This window comes from Delphinapterus leucas, chromosome 1, assembly GCF_059928025.1.
Source record: "Delphinapterus leucas isolate spDelLeu-1000000601 "Yukka" chromosome 1, BTC_Dleu_Yukka2, whole genome shotgun sequence".
Classification (NCBI taxonomy): Eukaryota; Metazoa; Chordata; class Mammalia; order Artiodactyla; family Monodontidae; genus Delphinapterus; species Delphinapterus leucas.
This window is the reverse complement of record NC_143129.1, coordinates 76,055,064-76,074,053: the sequence shown is the minus strand read 5'-3', so window position 1 is coordinate 76,074,053 and position 18,990 is coordinate 76,055,064. Positions and strand designations below refer to the sequence as shown.

General features: G+C 54.3%; 1 protein-coding gene across 2 annotated transcripts in view; it reads left to right on the top strand.

Annotated features, from left to right (window-relative positions):
• The window catches only part of KIRREL1 (kirre like nephrin family adhesion molecule 1), a 102,621-nt gene extending 83,867 nt beyond the window's left edge, over window positions 1-18,754 (top strand). Inside the window, exons 4-15 of one of the 2 annotated variants that reach the window (XM_022559430.2) lie at window positions 3,606-3,763; window positions 5,698-5,848; window positions 6,892-6,997; window positions 7,146-7,294; window positions 7,485-7,612; window positions 8,306-8,480; window positions 8,570-8,670; window positions 10,319-10,517; window positions 11,782-11,889; window positions 12,055-12,194; window positions 12,789-12,866; window positions 13,118-18,754. In XM_022559430.2, the coding sequence (XP_022415138.2) occupies window positions 3,606-3,763; window positions 5,698-5,848; window positions 6,892-6,997; window positions 7,146-7,294; window positions 7,485-7,612; window positions 8,306-8,480; window positions 8,570-8,670; window positions 10,319-10,517; window positions 11,782-11,889; window positions 12,055-12,194; window positions 12,789-12,866; window positions 13,118-13,594 (1,970 nt within the window). In that variant the 3' untranslated portion in view covers window positions 13,595-18,754. The remainder of the gene's footprint in view (window positions 1-3,605; window positions 3,764-5,697; window positions 5,849-6,891; window positions 6,998-7,145; window positions 7,295-7,484; window positions 7,613-8,305; window positions 8,481-8,569; window positions 8,671-10,318; window positions 10,518-11,781; window positions 11,890-12,054; window positions 12,195-12,788; window positions 12,867-13,117) is intronic. The other variant, XM_022559431.2, reaches the window with a different exon arrangement.
• Window positions 18,755-18,990: the final 236 nt, after the last annotated feature.

The following is an 18,990-nucleotide window of genomic DNA, read 5'->3' as shown; positions in this document are numbered from 1 at the left end:
CTGCCGCTTTGCTGCTCCCTGAGCAGGGAGTTGTAAACTCCGAAGGTCTGGGCAGATGTGAGGTGTCAGAAGAAGTGAGGACTGGAGGGACCCGACAGCCAGTTTCTCTGGATGCAAAGACCCTGAAGGACTAGGACTCGGGGCTGGTGGATGACTCGCTTTTCTTCTCTGGTGACGACAAATGGGAAGAATTAACAAGAAGCAGGATGGAGGTTAGGAAGCAAGAGTTAGCTAACCACCAGGGCTATAGGCATGGGATGCCAAGACATCCGCTTCCATGCCTCGTTGGAGAGTGTATGAGCCCCGACGCCGGACCAGGCATTCCAAGGGAACGTGAGATTCTTAGGAGACCTTCTGTCTTTTTCCCTCCCTAGCTGCTTTTGGCTTGGATCCTGGAACGTGCTACTTCTAGACTGGAGAACTCCCATTCTAATGAGGGCCCCCTGATACTCTCCCTTCCCTCTCCTACCCCAGCACAGAGACAGAGAAATAGAGAGAGATGAGTAGAGGCCAACCAAGCCGATAGATATCCCAGGAACTTCATAATGGCATCCAGTGTCTTGGTTCAATCAGGGAAGGCTTCCTGGCAGAGGAGAATATCGATGGGAACCCTAGGTGGAGGAGTACCTTGTTTACAAAAGCTTGCAAGTCAGCGAGGGAGGAGCTGACTGACTTGTCCGCAGGGCACGGTCAGTGTTGAGGGTGTGGGCCTTCATAGCCTGTCTGAGTGATTTAGGTGGATGAGGGGAACAGGAGGAAGCCCCAAGAGTAAAATAGATGAAAGATGAACCCGGCTACTCCTTTCCCCTCCCTCCCCCTCCTTGTCTCTCTAGAATTCTCACACTCCCTGCCTCCTGCAGCCACGTGGAAGCACTGAGAAGGCAAGACGTCTGTGCATCCTCCCTGCTTACCTGCTTACACACAGCCTTCCTTCATGGCAGCCTGGGGCTCAGAGACGGGGCAGGGCCGAGAGTGGGCTGTGTTCGCTGCTGGGAATCAGCCTCCCTGTACACGGCCAGCCTCGTCACCTCGCCTCCCCTGTAGCCATGCCCTTCAGTGGCCCACCCCAGACCAGCCCAGGTCACAGAATGGCCTTTCATTCTTCCTGCCTCAGGGCTCGGAGAAGCTGCCTCCTACTCCCTCGCAGATGCGGACGCAGGCATAATATTTATCTACAGACCCATGGCTCCCTCATTACTCACAGCAAGAACCGCTCGAGTGCAGTGGTGATGGTCATGGCTTCGGCGGGCCTGGTCCACACCCAGCCCTGATATTCAGCTCACTCTCCTGTCCCTGAGCCTCAGTGCCTTGTCTGTAAATGGGGGTTAATGGTATTTACCATGAAAGGATTAATGAAAAACACTTTGTGGTGAGGGTGAAATGAAATCGTATACGTGAGGTGCTTGAGCTGACATGGGGTGGGCGTTCAGTGAATGGTGGAGATGCCGTCGATCACGTTACAGTTTACAGTCGGCTTCATATCCTTGGTCTCCTTTCACCTTCACAGTAACGACTCTGGGGGACAGATGTCAATGTGCTTTTTGAATTTTACAAACAAGGAAGCTGAGGCCTCAGACACATGTACATATTGATTTAAGTCACAAGTCCTAAAAATGTGTTCATAAACATACACAGGGACACACGCCTAACTGAGCATGGTAGTGATGGATAAGCAGACCCCTCAACAGCCTTAATTTCCTTTTTGCCCCAGATACGAAGAGAAAGGTGGGCTAGTGGCAGAGGTGACAGGTGGGCGGCCTTCCCTGAACAAAGGGCGAGGGTCAACCTTACAAGGGAAGGGAGAGCCGATGGAAGGAGAAGCCTTCCCCTCCTCTGCCCATCCAGAACTGTCCTCCTGGGGTGTGGCACCAAGGTGTGACCTTGGAGGGGCCCACGCAGACCAGGAGACCCCGAATGGCGGCTCTTTATCCATTTCTCTCCTTTCCACCCTGTTTGCAAACCTGCGCCCATCTGGCATTGGAGCCAGGTACACCTGGTGAGCAAAGAGGAAAAGCCCGGGATTCAGCAGTCATTCACCAGTCAGGAGTTGGAGGCACTGCTGCCTCTTGTCCGAGCAGTAAAGTGAACACACTGCACACGTCACGCGCGCGTGCCCTACACACGATAGGGCATGTACAGCCCTCATCTGGCCTTCATGAGGGCCCCGGGAATGAGCACCGTATGTCTCTGTTGAAGAAACTGTGACTTGAGGGCTTCACCCAAGATCACATGACACATGCCAGGATTTGAAACTGGGGCAGCCTGATTCTACAACCCATGCTTTTCACACCCTCCCACTCTACATGCATGAGTTGAGCAGAGTACTGGGATGGGCTACAAGTGGTTCCTTTCTCTTAGAAACCCCAGCATGGAGACTGTCATTTCATAAACTGCAGGACCGCCCTGCCCACAACTGGACTCATGGGGCCCCCAGGGTCTCCTCTCAAGGGTTCCCTCGGAAAGGCCCCTCTGAGTCTTTCTGGTTTTTCCCAGCAAAAAGCAAACAAAACCCTTTCACATTGCTGGCCAATGAACATGAGGTGGACCAAGAATCAAAATTATAATCCAAACCCTTCTGCCTTTATTTCATCAATCACTTAGCCACTGATTCAGCTAATATCCCCCAGGATGTGCTATCAACCAGCCTCCGCACTAGATCTTGGGGCTTTAAGAGAAAATAAGAAGCAGCCCCTGCTCCCAGGGAACTTGCAGTCTGGTTCACCTGAGCATTTAGAAGCCTATGGGAATTGGACAGGCAGAGACCCCCCTATTTCCTAGTATCAGACATCTGATGGATTCAGCTCCTTAAGCATTTAGCCAGAGCCTGCTTTGGTCATGTTCTAGGCACTGGAGACTGTATGAACATTAGTGAGATGGAGCTCCTGCTTTTTCAGGGATGACAGTTTGGGTTGGGGAGGGGGCGTGGATAATCATGTTAAGTAACACAGACACAAGGTAGATAGTGCTTGGCGCTCCAAGTGACTGGCTGGGAACCACCAAGGCGGTGATTGTGGGGGATGTGGCATGGAGGGCCCCGTGCAGCAGCTGGGATGTGAACAGGATGGACAGCAGTTCAAGAGAAGCCCTGAGGGAAAGAACACCAAAAACGAGCCGAGGAGATGCGAAAGTGCAGGACTTGGCCTGAGGAACCCTGGACGGCAGGCAGAGATGCTTGCAACTCATGCCCATGACAGCTGGTAGACATGGAATGTGTTTGAGCAGGGAAGTGGCACAGTCTTACCTGCTCTCTAGAGAAAATAACCTGCCAGCATGACGGATGGCTTAAGGCCACCAGGGACTGGAGGCGGGGAGTCCATTTCGGAGGTTGCCGTGATAGACCCCCTCATCTGGCTGCCCCAGGGCAGAGGCGCACACAGGAGGGAATGGACATAAGAAACTCCGTGGAGGTAGCCACCTTTCTGTGCCAGGCCCCCCAGGCCACAGGAGCAACAGATACAGTGATTATAAGTTAGGGGGTAAGGATGGTCCTGCCCTGCCAAGGGGTGGACATGCAGAGGGAGAGATGCCTCCAGGGGCAGGGGTTTTGGTCATACGGGCAGTGTTGGCTGCATCCTGGACTGACTCTGCTCTGCTCTTCTCCACAGTCCCCCCGGAGGACACCAGGATCGATGGTGGTCCTGTGATTCTGCTGCAGGCAGGCGCCCCCCACAACCTCACGTGCCGAGCCTTCAACGCCAAGCCTGCTGCCACCATCATCTGGTTCCGGGATGGGACGCAGCAGGAGGGCGCCGTAGCCAGCACGGTGAGACCCTGCCTGTACCCCCAGATCCTCCTGGGCCACATCCCAGTTCACCTTTCCTTTCCCACATGGATCTGACCACAGACTCGGGGAGACAGATGTGAGCAGGGGCCTCAGAGACCATCTGGTCCAATCCTCCCATTAAATAGTTGGGAAAGTTGAGGTCCGGAGAACAGAAGTGAATTCCCAGGTTCACAGGGCCAGTCGACAGTTAGCAGAGACTAAGAATAATGCTGAAAATAACTACATTGATTAAGCCCCTACTGTGTACCAGGCACTGTGCATGCTAAGATCTTTATGGACAGTCTCTCTTAAACCTCACAGGAGTTTCATAAATTAGGTGATATTTCCAACTCACAAAGAGTGAACTGATGGTCAGAGAGGTTGAGTGACTTGCCAGGGTCACAAAGCTGACATGCTGCAGAGCTGGGGTTTGTGTCTGCATCAGAATGTGACCTCTCGCTACTGAGCCCCTCGACTTTCTTCCCCCAGCCTCTAGTTGGTATGTGTTCCCAGTCGGCGCATCTAAGAGCTTGGGGAGGCAGGGATTACGTGTACATGTTATAGATGAGGAACCTGTGGCAGAGAAAGACATCAAGTTACTTGCCCGGGATCACATGGCAAAGTTGACGGTGGAGCTGGAATTAGAATCAAGATCTCAGGTTTGGAGCTCCTCCTGTCAGCTGGGGACAAGCACATATGTACCCAGCCCTTTGCTAGATGCTTCAGGAGACAATTCTCATTGAGGGGAGAGAGAATGCTCACCTGTGTGCCTCGGAATGTGTGGCCCCAGGGAGTGAGTACCCGGATTAGCTCTGCCCTTGACGCTCTGTATGACCTTGGACAAGTCACTTGTCTCTGGCCTTCGATTCACCCTTTGACAAGTGGCAATTTGGCTTCAGTGGTGCTTAACTTTTTCACTACCAAGAACTCCGTTATTTTTTTCCTCTAGGGCTTCATGTTTTGAATATTTTGGCAACCAAACAAACTGATTGGTTAACGGCCATTTGTCATCCACCCCCCTTTTTTATACTCGTTAAAGACACGATGGAGCTTTGAAGCAGCAGGAGGGGGCTGCTGTTACTGCACTGGGCTGGTGCTGTTCCGGTACCACATCGGGCCGAGCAAGGATGCCTATATATTGCTGTCAAACCGTGGGCCCCTACTTTGCTTAACTGTATGGTTTCCCTTAGGCAGTGTACAATATGGAAAACAGCCCAAGTGTTCCTATGATCATGTCCAGGGACCTCAGGTTTGATATCACTGAGCTGGTATGAGATTTTGAGCCTGTGAGTCCCTTCCCTGCCCTCAAGGAGTTTACGGTCTAGCAGGAGAGACCCAGCACTGAAACACACATGCACGGTGCCTAACAGGCAAGGCCGGATGTGACCAGAGCGGTGTGGAGGACAGACTGCCTGCAAGGGACACAAGTTCAGGCTGGGGAGAGAGTCCTGAGGGCTGGGATAGCAAAGGAAGACTTTCCAGAAGAGGAAGGACTTGGGCTGGACTCAGGGGATTCCAGGAATGGGACTCAAAACCGTGGGGAAAACTGTACAACACACAGAGTGAACTCTAAACTATGGGCTTTCGTTAGTATTGGTACCAATGTTGGTTCATCAGTTGTGACACACGTATCACACTAGTGCATCATGTTAATTAATAATAGGGGAAACTGGGGGGCCAGAGAGGAGGGTATACAGGAACTCTCTGTATTTTCTCTTCAACTTTTCTGTAAACGTAAAACTTCTCTTTAAAAAATCATAAAGTCTATTAATTAAAAACTAAACCAAACCTGGGGAGGAGGTAGGGGCTGGGGGAGGGTTGAGCTTCAGGTTAAATACCCCTCCAGCAAGCCAGCTCTGAGCGGGTCACCCTGAGAGCAGAGGAGGGGGCTTTTAGCTTAACCGTGTCTCCCACCCTTGTTTCCGCCACCCCAGGAACTGCTGAAGGATGGGAAGAGGGAGACCACCATCAGCCAGCTGCTCATCAACCCCACAGACCTGGATATTGGGCGTGTCTTCACCTGCCGCAGCGTGAACGAGGCCATCCCGAGCGGCAAGGAGACGTCCATCGAGCTCGACGTGCACCGTGAGCAGGGTCCTGGGGTGGAGGCAGGGATCGTGGGGTGGGGGGAATGTGCACCTTGAGTGGCGTCCTGGGAAGGAGCCCGGGAAGGGCGGGGTGGGGGGCAGCACCCTTTGAGAAGCACAGAAGAATCCCCCAGGTGCCCTGGGACAGATGCTCCATTTCTTCGTCGTCTTGGATTCCCTGGTTTGAACCCTTAGGGCTGGTAGAAGAGGCGTCAGCTGTGAGCCAGGCAGTTCCCGGGTTTAAACCGTGTGACTTTGGGCAATGACATAATCTCTCTGAGCCTCAGTTTCTAATTCGGTATACGTGCAGAAAATAAAATGCAGGCCTACAATCCCTTATCGGAAATTCTAAACCAAAAGCGCTTGGGTGGCAAAACCTTAACCGAGGCTCTTCGTAGTCTTTTATTTAACCCACTTAATTGGAATAGCTGTACATTTCACTGCAGATGTATTAATGCGTGTGTCTGTGGGATATTGCCCAGACTGTGCTGGGGGTCTTACACAGTAAACGGTCTGTGCCCACCGTTACCTTTCTAACCCTTGAAATATCCCAAATTCTGAAACACATCTAGTTCCAGGGGGTTCAGAAAAGGGGTTGTGGACCTGTACCTGCTTCTCAGGGTTGTGAGCATTAAGTGAGGTATAGTGTAAGGGCATCTAGCATGGAGTATGCTACTTGGTAAGTGCTCAATAAACTCCCACTCCCCAGGGAAGGGTGGGAGAGTGGCAGAGATTGGAGAGATGTCCCACCCCCATCCCGGTCGGTGAGCCTAACGAGCCCACACTGACGCCTAGTGGTCACATCCGTCAATACACCTTCTGACTAATTTGTCCCTCTGGTATCATCCTTGGTCGTCACCCTAGCCGGCCCCTAGAGGCTCCTGGGATAAAGGTGAAGAAGCCTTGTTTATTGGAGCCGGTACACTGCAAAGTCAAATTCCCGGGTCGCCACGCGGGTGAGGTCTGAGTGTGTGTGCTAGAGAGAGCAAAAGAAATTTGAGGGACAGAAAAGACCCTGACTTCCAGTCCTCTGCTTTGCAGACCCTCCTACGGTGACCCTGTCCATTGAGCCACAGACGGTGCAGGAGGGCGAGCGCGTCGTCTTTACGTGCCAGGCCACAGCCAACCCTGAGATCCTGGGCTACAGGTGGGAGGGGCAGGGGCTGGGCACACTCTGGGGAAGGATACTGGGCGGCCCTTGAGGCCAGGAGTGGGGGGCTGAGGAGGACAGGCCACTGGACGTGAGTGAGGGGGCTCCAAGGCCTGACCTCGCTCTGTGTTGCCTGTTCCCCCAGGTGGGCCAAGGGGGGCTTTCTGATCGAAGACGCCCACGAGAGTCGCTATGAGACGAATGTTGATTATTCCTTCTTCACGGAGCCTGTGTCCTGTGAGGTTTACAACAAAGTGGGAAGCACCAATGTCAGCACTTTAGTCAATGTCCACTGTGAGTAGCTGCAGGGGCGGGGGTGGGGACAGAGGGCCAGGGCTTTAAAGGGCCTGGGGTGGGGTTGGGGGGGCTCCATGAGGCTGAGGGGGCGTGGAGAGGAGGCCGGACAGGAGAAGGAAGAGGACAGAGATTGGAGCTGACCCCCAGGGAGACTCAGACCCTAACGGGCTGTTCCTTTCTACCTCAGTTGCTCCCCGGATTGTAGTGGACCCCAAACCCACGACCACAGACATTGGCTCTGATGTGACCCTCACCTGTGTCTGGGTTGGGAATCCCCCCCTCACCCTCACCTGGACCAAAAAGGACTCAAACATGGTAAGAAGCTTGCTGCCTCTCCGGGATGCTGGAAGGAAGGAGCCTGGCCACAGGCTGGGGAGAGAGGGGGCAAAGGAGGTGCAGCATTATTTTTCAAGTTGAACCTGGGCTATTTCCAAGTTCTCAGGATTTGGAAGAGAAGGACGGTGCTTGCAGTCAACCCCACCCTCCTCGGCAGACAGCTGGCCGCCGCAGTGGCAGTGGGAGGGACGTGATGACCTGTGGGGTGGGAGGGGGGCAGGGGCCCTGAGTGGAACTGCTGCGGTGGCAAGAGACCTGGTAAAAGAATGCTGCATAGGAGGGTGGAGAAGCTGGGATGACTCACTAGAGGAAAGGAGGCTGAATTGTGCCGCTCTACAGCGACCTGCCTTGGACAATTTGGGCCACAGCTGCAAAAAGAGGGATTTCAGAGTGAAACTTCCTACCTCATTTGGCACTAGAGAAGCATTAGAACAGATGACCAGAAGCGGCTGCATCCTCTGTACAGATCGATGGCAGCCTCGCCTGCCCTCCTGAGCCTCCACCCACTTCTGCCCGCTCTTATAGAGAGATGATGTGTCTAAATGCCAACCTGTTTAGAGTCAGGGGATGGACCAGATAGACTCGGGACCCTGTTTCCCTTCTGGGAATTCACTTGTGGCCCTTCCTGCTTTCTTTCCAATGCCTCCAATGCGGGGGCCCGCACGGATCTAGGGGCCCAGGCCTCCTGGCTCCCCACCCGAGGCTGCTCTCTCTGCCCAGGTCCTGAGTAACAGCAACCAGCTGCTGCTGAAGTCGGTGACCCAGGCCGATGCCGGCACCTACACCTGCCGGGCCATCGTGCCTCGGATCGGAGTGGCCGAGCGGGAGGTGCCACTTTATGTGAATGGTGAGTAGCCTGAGGGGGGCGGGGGCCTGTGAGGGGGAGGCAGGCACTGGAGGTCCCAGCTGGCCCTGACCACGTCTTCTTACTTGCAGGGCCCCCCATTATCTCCAGCGAGGCCGTGCAGTACGCCGTCAGGGGTGATGGTGGCAAGGTGGAGTGTTTCATCGGGAGCACGCCACCCCCAGACCGCATTGTGAGTGCTGGGCCTGGCCTCGGGCCGGCAGCTGCTTGCTTCGCTGCTTGTCTCAGCCTCCTCCCACTTTCCCCAGGCCTTTCCTGCGCCCTGTGCTTCTCATCCTCTGACTCTGTCCCTCCGTCCCTCTTCCTGTTCAAATGCCATCTCCTCTCTTACTTGTTGTGTGACCCTGAGCCAGTTACTTGTTATTTGGAACCTCAGTTTCCTCATCCGTAAAATAGGGGCAGTGATCCCTACCAAACAGGGTTGCCGTGAGAAGCGATGTGACAACACGTGTGAAAGGCCTGGTGGAACCTCCCTGGATATGCTGCTGGTTCCCCTGGGCTTTCAGAAAGCCTGCTCTTTCCTCTCCCTCATCTCCTCCCCTTTCCTCAGCCTCCCGATCTCTTCCTTGCCCTCTCCTCTGCCTTCTGCCCCTCCGCCCTGCCCCCTCAGTTCTGTCCCACCCTGTCATCCCCTCCTCTCCCTTCTCCTGCCTTTCTCCTCCTACCAGCCCCCATGCTGCTCTCCACCCCCCTCCCTCTCCCCCACACCATGAACCATTAATTCCTCCCGTGACCATTAACCGTCAAACCCCTCATCACATTTAATGACCATTTGGCTAACTCCACGGCTGCCCAGAGACACTTCATTACCATGGCCACCTGGGCAGCGGGCAGCTTGGCTCCCGGGGGGCTTTCCTTGCAGAGCTAGGAGGACTGATGCCTGGAAACGAGCCAGTTCTCAGTGGCTTTCCCTCCCTCGGGTTCCACTCTGAGGGAGGGGGACACAAAGGGGGGAATGCCCCGGCTAGGGGGTCGAGGATGGAAGAGCCTGGGAGAGACAGCTCTCCGGTGCCAATTCCCACTCATTATAAGGGTCTGTGGATGAGTCTCCAGAGCCAGTGGGCTATGTAGGGCCAGCTGTGGAGTGGTTAAAGGTGAGGTTGAAGGTTAAGTTATGTTTAGTTAGAAGCTCAGACTGTCGGAGCTGGAGGAGAGCTGGAGCATTGTCTGCCTCTAGCCTGGTCCTCTCCTTTTATAGGAAACTGAGACCCAGAGAGGGAAGGGGAGGCTACACAGGGCTTGAGGGGAGAGTCAGGCCTAGAGCCCAGGGTTCTTGGCTCTCCACCCAGGATTTGTTTTACCACATCAGGGGTCCCACATGTTGCTTCATTTGATCCGCTGGGGTTGTTACAAAAATAGAGATTCCCAATGAAAGAAGCCTGAATTCTAACTTGGAGAAGGTGGGTCTCTGGGACAGTAGTCGACCATCTTCTTGGCCTGCTGGCTTTCGGAATAAAATTGCTCTCCCTTGCCCCAACAAAGACAGCAACAACAAAATAGAGATTCCTGGGCCTCTCCCCTGGAGAGTCAAATGAAGGAGATAAGCCCCGGGAATCTGCATGTTAGATAGTGTCTCTGAGCATATTTGAATGGTCCCAGCACATGTCGCAGGCATGCTTGGGAGCCGCTGCTTCTCCTAGACTGGAGGTTTGATGCTAGGGTTTGAGGCAGCAGGTGCGACTTGGGCTTGTTTCAGGGCAAGCGTGGGGCTGGGCTTAAGAGCACATGGGGTGAGGATGTAAGGATACCTGGAGGGTGGGTCAGGTGTTTCTGCCACCTGCCTCCCTCTTCCTCATGCCGTGCTGCCCTCCCCACCCCAGGCATGGGCATGGAAGGAGAACTTCCTGGAGGTGGGGACCCTGGAACGCTACACGGTGGAGAGGACCAACTCAGGCAGCGGGGTCCTGTCCACGCTCACCATCAACAACGTCATGGAGGCCGACTTTCAGACCCACTACAACTGCACAGCCTGGAACAGCTTCGGCCCAGGCACAGCCATCATCCAGCTGGAAGAGCGAGGTGACAGCAGTACTGGCTGTGTGGCCAGGGCGCAGGGCAGCCTGGGGACTCTGCTCCCTCCTCTCTCTGGGGACACGTCTCAGAGAGACAGCTCCCTCCTGGGTCTGCCCGCCAGAGCCTGGCCTTGGTGCTCAGCTGGAAAACCCACTCGCATTTTTAAACGTTTATGGAGCATCTGCTATATGCCAGCCATCCCCTCTAGGAGCTGCAGGGACAGATGTGAACGAACACAGTCCTTGCCCTCCGGGAACTTTCAGTGCAGTGGAGAACTTACAGAGTGGTAGCAAATGACTTCAGATGGAGAAAAATGAAATGATCTGTGAAAGGGAGCCACACTCCCTACCTCACTGGGTTGGTGTGAGGATTAAATGAGAAGATATTCATGAAGTACCTGGCATAGAATAGGTGCCCAGGAAGCTTCGGTTCCCTTACCCCTTCACCAATCCTTAGTCTGGTAGGAGACACATATTCCCTCCCTTAAGGCACTTCTAGTGTGATGAAAGAGGCATCACGCCTTTGACGTTTTTGGAAGCTCCCAACTCTGATGAGGAAAGAGCGCCCCCCCCCCGCTCCTCTTTTTTTTTTAATGAGGACTAACCATTTGACATGGGAGATGGGGGAAAATAACTGAGGGTGCCCTCGAGTCTTTCTTAGCTGAAGACGCCAGCAAGAGCAAGGGGTTGGTGGAGAAGAACAGAGTAATAGAGTGAGGCGGGACTCTGCAGGGAAGGCTTTCTGGAGGAGAAGAGACTTACATGGATCTGATCCATCCAGGACAGCCAGGAAGGGAGAAGAAGCTGGAGGCAGGATTCCTGGGTCCTTCTCATCTCTGGGGAACAGGGGGAACCAACCAGAACCGTTTGAGCCCTGGGAGGGTAGGTACAGGTGGAGCGGTCACAATGGTGTGTGTGGGGAAGGCAGTGAAAGGGGTCAGAACACATGGCAGATGGGAGAATGTGGGGACAGCTGATCTCAGACAAGAGCCCAACCCAGGAAGGAGAGACCAGCCTCACAGACAGGTGGGCTGCAAGAGAGGGACAGACGGACCACCAAGGCCAGGGTCAAGCTGATCCCAATTCTGATGAAGCTGAAGCACGGGTCTAAACCCAAACAGTGCAGACTTCCTCTCAAATCCCACCTTGACTTTAATTGAACACAGCTCCGCTGAAACATAAAACCTGTGCACGATCCAGGGGCGCACGGAGCTCAGCTCCTCCGTGTGCCCCCATCCTCACCCTCCCCCTTTTCCTTCCCTCATCTGAAGAGGTGTTACCTGTGGGCATCATCGCCGGGGCCACCATCGGCGCAGGCACCCTGCTCACCTTCTTCTTCATCGCCTTGGTGTTCTTCCTGTACCGGCGCCGCAAAGGCAGTGAGTATGGGCCCTGCTCAGGTCGCGGCCCTCCTGGGGGTCCCCAACAGGCAGGGCCTGGGAGAGGTGAGGGGGTTGACAGCGGCGCTCCCCAGGCCAGGTGGGTCCGGAAGCAGCCTCTGCAGAGGCTGGCAGAAAGCGTCCAGGCTGCTCCTCCTGTCCCAGGTCGCAAAGACGTGACCCTGAGAAAGCTGGACATCAAGGTGGAGACGGTGAACCGGGAGCCACTCACGATGCATTCGGACCGGGAGGACGATGCTGCCAGCGTCTCCACGGCAACCCGTGTCATGAAGGCCATCTACTCGGTAAGGGTCCTTCCTCCCTGGCCCAGCTCTCCCCACACTCTTGGGACCGGCTCCTGCCCAGCTCACCAATACTGTCACTCTCTCCTCCCTCAGTCATCCTACCTTGGCCCTGCTACCTCCCCCATATGCTCACACGCTCACACACATACATATATGTGCACATACACATTCATAACCACATTCACGTGCCCATGCTCCCCAGGCTAATTTCCCTCCATTACAGGACAGGCAGGTGGGGCCTGCACAGGCTTCCTTCACCCCAGCCTCTGCCTACAGAGTGTCAGAATTGGAAACCCCTAGAAGTTTTCTGGCCCAACTGCCTCATTGCTCAGATGAGGAAAGAGCCCCAGAAAGGGGCAGGGACATACCCAAGCATTGCATGTTAGCGACAAAATTGGTGCTGGAACCCAGGTCTCTGGCCTCTTCCCAACACATCCCAGAGCCCCTGCTGGGAGAGGACACAGAGTTCAAGGCTGCCCATGACCCCAGACCCTTCTCCTTAATAGGTGACCTCTGGGTGTGGGGATAGGGTAGGCAAGGGAGGACAAGAGCAGGGTGTCCGTCTCCTGATGCCCCACTCTTGCTGCTCTGCAGTCCTTCAAGGATGACGTGGACCTGAAGCAGGACCTGCGCTGTGACACCATCGACACCCGGGAGGAGTATGAGATGAAGGTGGGAAAGCGGGGAGGGGCCAGCGCACGGGGACTGCTGGGAATGGGGGCTCTGAGGGCCTGCAGGGTGGAGGTGAGGGCAGGTTTGGGGAAGAGCGGTCAGGAGGTTATTGAGGAAACAGGAGGTGGGGAGCTATTGGCTGAGAACCCAGGGCAGAGCCAGAGAAGGAGTCCCAGAGGGCCATGATGAGACGACACCCTTCCCCCAAGAGAGACTCCCCTTCTCCATCCTCTTCTCTCGTTGCCCCCCAGGATCCCACCAATGGCTACTACAATGTGCGTGCCCACGAAGACCGCCCGTCTTCCAGGGCAGTGCTCTATGCTGACTACCGTGCCCCCGGCCCTGCCCGCTTCGACGGCCGCCCCTCTTCCCGCCTCTCCCACTCCAGCGGCTATGCCCAGCTCAACACCTACAGCCGGGCCCCAGCCTCTGACTACGGCCCTGAGCCCACACCCCCAGGTCCTGCTGCCCCAGCTGGCACCGACACCACCAGCCAGCTGTCCTACGAGAACTATGAGAAGTTCAATTCCCATCCCTTCCCCGGGGCAGCAGGGTACCCCACCTACCGACTGGGCTACCCCCAGGGCCCTCCGTCCGGCCTGGAGCGGACCCCGTATGAGGCATATGACCCCATTGGCAAGTACGCCACTGCCACGCGATTCTCCTACACCTCCCAGCACTCGGACTACGGCCAGAGATTCCAGCAGCGCATGCAGACGCACGTGTAGGGCTAGAGCCTGGCCGGGGCATCTCTGCGGGGCAGAGGAGAAGGCTCTCACAGCTGTTCCCTGATATTCAGGGGCATTGCTCGTTGTTGCTCCCGTCCTGGACCAGCCTTCCTCCTCCCACCGTGGCAGGCGGGGAGCAGGTCTCCCGGAAACACCCCGTCCCAAGGATGGTGCTCTGCGCATGCCCCAGCCTCCTGGGCCTGCCCTTCCCTCTTCTTCGGGAGGATGTGTCTCTGCTGACCTGCACTCTCGCCTGGCCCCAGCCTGGGGACAGGGAAAGTGAAGGTCGCGGAGAGCAGAGGGGGCACTTTTTAGCATTCCCTTTCTATCCCACCCCTCTGATCTCCCGTGAGTAGACAGGAGGTCATGTGGAGATGAACAGGCTTTGGCCCAGGGGGCATGAAGTGTAGGGGTGGGTGGCTGTGGTACAGATAGGTGGAAGTGGAATAGCCTGGCCAGTCGTCTGCGTTCATACCTTGGATGCATCTCTCCCACCTTGGGACTGCAGAAAGGACCTTGGATTTATTTTAGTCCTGGCACCGAGTTCAGATCCAGCCCTCCTTCAGCTGGCAGTAAAGTGCCAGTCATCCTGGCTGCCCATGGGGACACCTGTCTGTCTGCCTGCAGAGGGATCCAGGTATGTCCCGTAGTGCTGCCCCCTTTTGCTTCTCTTCTGTGCTGGGCCGGCCAGATAAGCCAGGGGGTCGTGATGGAGAAGGAAAGGTCAGGAACCATGTCCTGAGTCACTAGCCAGACAGCAGGGTGCTATATAGCAGTTTCCAGAACCCACGCTAAAGTGAGCCCCCCCAAGCCCCCTCCCCTCCCCAGTCTGCCCCACTTCCTGGCTTTAACTCTCTAGCATGCCTGGGGAGTGGTAGGGTGAGGGTGGGAGTGCTGTAGGCTATTTTTCAAAGACAACAAAAAACAATAAACACCTCATTTGGAGAAAAAAAGCAAAAAAGCTGTAGGGAGTCCCCCGCCCAAATACAAGTCCCAGTGGAAAGGAAAGGGGGCATCTGTTCTTCACCAGATTCCCAACACCTTCCATTACTCTTTCAATCTCAAAGCACTTTGAATCCATTTTTAAACATTCAGGCGGTGAGACCTGTCATCCGATGGGCCCTGATAGGACAGGGAGGGGCCCTGGCTGTCATGCTCTGCTGTCCTACCCTAGGGCCAACCAGCTGGTTAGAGAGGCCACCTTCCCGGGGCCATGGGAGATGTTCTCTTTAGACGGGTTTTGGTTTGTTAAGCGTCTGTTTTTTTCTTGGACCAATCAGATTCCTTCTTCCAGTTTCAGTGCCTTGAGTGTCCAGCTTCGGTTGACCGGCCCTGGGTGGGTGGCTGCGCAGGGAGCCGGTATTGTGAGCGCAAACTCACTGCCAAGTGTTGCAGAGTTTAGGGGACAGACGGGTGAGGGGGCCTGGTAAGAGGAAGGGCGGACCTGGTAAGGTCACGCGGAAGGGCACTGCAGGCAGCCACGGCCCAGGTGGCCCCCCACGCCCACCCTCACCTCCATCTACACACATGCACGCACGCCTGCACATGCATTCCACATTCTCAGCCGCCACCTCCTGACCAAAGAGAACCGGCGCTCCAAAGAGAACTCACTCCCCTGCCCCGGCCTCCCCTTCCCAAGAAGCAGGGTCTGCTCTTCCCCTTGCTGGGCCCTGAGCGAGCGGGTCCTCTGTTGCAATCCCCAGAATGCGCTTTGCCCTTTCTCATGGTCGCCGTTCATTAGTCATGTTCGCTTTAATGAGTTACATGCCCATCAGTCACGGGCCATCGCCACCTTTGCCGATGGCTCTGTGGGGTGACATTCCTCGCCATCCCTTGGCTGGTAAGGACCCGCTCATACCCAGGAAGAAGGTAGTTCCAGTTCCAGCCTCTCAAACTGCCTCTGCATCCTCCTCCACTTCACCGGGGGCAAGTCCCCAGGACCGGCCCTTCCAGAGGCATCACACAGGCTCCCAGCGCTATTCCACCCTCACCCCTGGAAGCTGACTCCTTCCTGCGGATTCCTTTTCTGTGAGCTCAGTGACAAGGTCTGTTAAGGATGCAGGTTCCTGTGCAAATTCATGCATGTTTTGATGATTTTCACAGAAGCCATGGGTAATCTAAACAGTTAAAATCTAAAGATGGTGGCTTTCTAAACAGGAATATTCCAAAAGACATTTACTTTTGTTAGGGGTTTGGCCACATTCGTTTGTTTACTCCTTCTTGGTTTTAGTGCTGGGTCCATTCTGTTGATGGAGAGGAGGAGGACCTGAGGTCACTCGGTAACTCAGCTGACACTGCAGGAACCATGGGTTTTGGAAGCCAGATACAGAGCCACTTCCCTGTTCTCTGTTCCTTAACACGTTACAGTACCTGGGTATCAAGCAAGCACCATGCAAGGCACAGGGAGATGTCAGCGACCAGGGCCATCTCTGCCCTCTGCAACTTGCACTCTGGTCTGACCAGAATCTGAGTTGGGACCGACCTGTTAAGCCAGTAGAATTGCTTTTCTGGGGAGTGGCAGGTGCCCTTGAGCATGGAGGGTTGCTGTCTGAGGCTGGAGTCCCCCAGCATGGTGCCTCAGTACTTGATGTGGTCACTTTGGTGATCCTGACTGCCTTTGCCATTTCAGTTTTGGTGGGAAGAGCAAGGGGTCAGGAGACGTGGGACCCAGTTCTGAAGCTGCTATTTACTGAGTGACCTTGGCGTAACCTCTTTAGGTTCATTGCCCCCTATTTTCTGGTCTGTAAGATGAGGGGGGGAGAGTTGCACAAACCTCGAATTATCCTGCTCTTGCTGCATTCATTTGGTGAGGTGGAAGGGCCTGCCATCCCTAGCAAGGATTTGGGAACGGTGACTGAGCAGTGGAGGGATGGGAGAATTGAAAGTTTCTCCTATCTTGAAAGAAGCTTTCACTGCGGGCTTCATCACCTTGTCAGAAGTGCTGTGAATGAATTTCCACTAGAAACCCCTTGATCCCAAAGAGCAACAAAAAACATATCCTCAACCTCAGTGAAATTGATGTGGGGTTATCCTTTGGCCATTGCGCTGCTCCCCACTCAGAATCCTGACAGTTTTGCAAAGGTGTCTCTGGCTAGGTCAGGGCATGGTGAGTATCCTTCACTGTGCACCTAGGTTTCAGGCAGCCTTCTCCGCATGGAGAAATGAAAGCAGCCACCCTCCAACCCGGTCCTCGGGAACACTCCCGTGGCCTGGGGACAGCCAGCCTCACTTACTGAGCAAGGGGAAGCCTGCAGGCTAAGGTGTCTTGAGGCAGAGGGCAAGGCGTGAGAACAGCTGGCCTCTCTGCAGGAGCAGTTCGGAAGGGCAGCTGGTAGAGTGAAGAGGGAGTCCAGCAGTTTTTGACTTAAGTTCTGGATCTTGAAGAGGTTCTTGTGATTCTGGATGACCCACAGTCTCCTTGTGGAGGGCCCGGCTTGCATCCTAAATCCCAGATCCCTCCAAGTCTAGCCTGAAAGTATGCATGAAGCAAAACCCACCATAAGTCAGAAAGGAAAGCAGCCAGGGATGGGAGCAGCGCTATACTCTCACAGATGTCCCGCACGGGATGAAAGAGGTTAGTTTGATTCCCACCCCATCCCCACCCCGTCTCCAGGCACCGCACCTTCTCCTTGTCTCAGCAAGTGCTGCTCTCCTTATAATTTTGAGGGCAGCCTTTTCTGATTTGCAGGATGGAGCCCTGGAGTCTCTTTCGCCCTGGTGCCCTCCCGTTAAACGGGTGGTGTTCTGTCAGGAGCCACAAGTCCTGGGCTCCTTCAAATGGAATCAGATGGTCTCTCAGTGTACTTGACCCATGTACATAGCAGTGTTGGGCCATTCGGGTTTGGAGAAAACCACGTTAAATCCAAAAGCCCAGTTGCACTGAACTGGCTCAGTCACTGCCTCACTCTGCCGTGAGGGTGGTTCTCTCCCCACTGCTGCACGCCCAAGCACCCCAGCCTCGGAAACCTGGCTTCTCTGCCAACTTAGTGCTGTGTGTCCTGAGTCAGGTCACCACTCTGTGCCCCTACGGGCCCTTCTGCATGTCCAGGGAATCACCTGGAAGGCGTTAGTGAAGCTTCTGATCCCGGTGGGACCAGTAAGGAGGTGATAATAGAACATTGAAGTGCACAGACCAAGGGATGTAATTGGAAAGGCATTTATTTTTGTGAAGAGGCTATAAAATTAGCATTTAAAAAACCCATCCCCTTCTCCCTGCCTCCCCCTTATCCCCCCATGATACCTCTCCTTTCCTGGAGGCCAGCCTCTTTCTGTAAGTCACTGGCCTCACTTATCAACTGGGTCCTGACCTTCCACTTCTGTGCTGCTGGAAGAGGATGGAAAGATGTGTGGCTCGGGAGATTTCCTCAATTTGGGAGATGGGGCGGGGCGGGGCAGAATCCCATTTTCTTGCATCACTGTGAGGGAGCTCCAGGCCCTGTCCCTGGAGGAATAATTGCTGCGCAGAAGTCACAGGCCATACTGGGTGGTTCTGGTACAAGCCTGCCCTTAAAAATAATAACAATAATGATAATAATAACTCTGTTTGCATAGAGCTATCACTCATTCCTACCAATCTCCTGTCTGTCCCCTGATCCTGGCTTTTTGCTGTCCCCAACCACTGGCGTTTGCAAGTGTTGGTGAGCCAGGGGTTCTTCTGTTCACTTCTGGGGATCATCAGATGCTCCCCCCTGGGAGTGTACCCCTAATTCTGGGGAGAGAGCAGCCAAGTTGCCAATACAATCAAACTCTCAACGCAATCTTGCTAGCCATAGTGACCCAGAAGATTCAGCTGCTGCCTCCAGTTACACCAGAATGAGGCCCAGGGCTCCCTGTGGTCCCCTTTTCTACCCCACTGTTCTTGGGATTACAACCACCGCTTCTGGCTCCAGTAAAATTTTCTCCACCCAAACCCTGATAATAAATGGATCCATGATGATAATTAAGAGAAGAGGAAAAAACAAATATTATTTTTGTTAGGACAAACCATCGTAGATTTTTAGCAATGTGTATCTGTGTGTCCCTCACACTTTTTCCTATTCTGCCTTTTTTCATTTTCCTTTTTTTTTAAATATTATGTACTATATTTTTAGTCTCAAGCACACTATATATTATATATATTTAATTTTTTTATATATATAAATATAAATGTTTTTAAAAGTACCATGTTTTGTGTTGTTTAATGCACGAGCAGCTCTACTTACTTGAAAGCTTGCCTGATTCGGGGTGAAATGATCTAAGTTGGAGGAAAAGATCGATTTTTGGATTGAGATGGCAGAGACGGACGATATATTTGTGTCACCTCCAGGCTGTGGGGCAAACACATTTTATTCACCAGTTTGTGTCTGCTGCAGAAGCTTGAGGCCAATTATGGCAGTTCAGGGATAAACAGCCAGAGG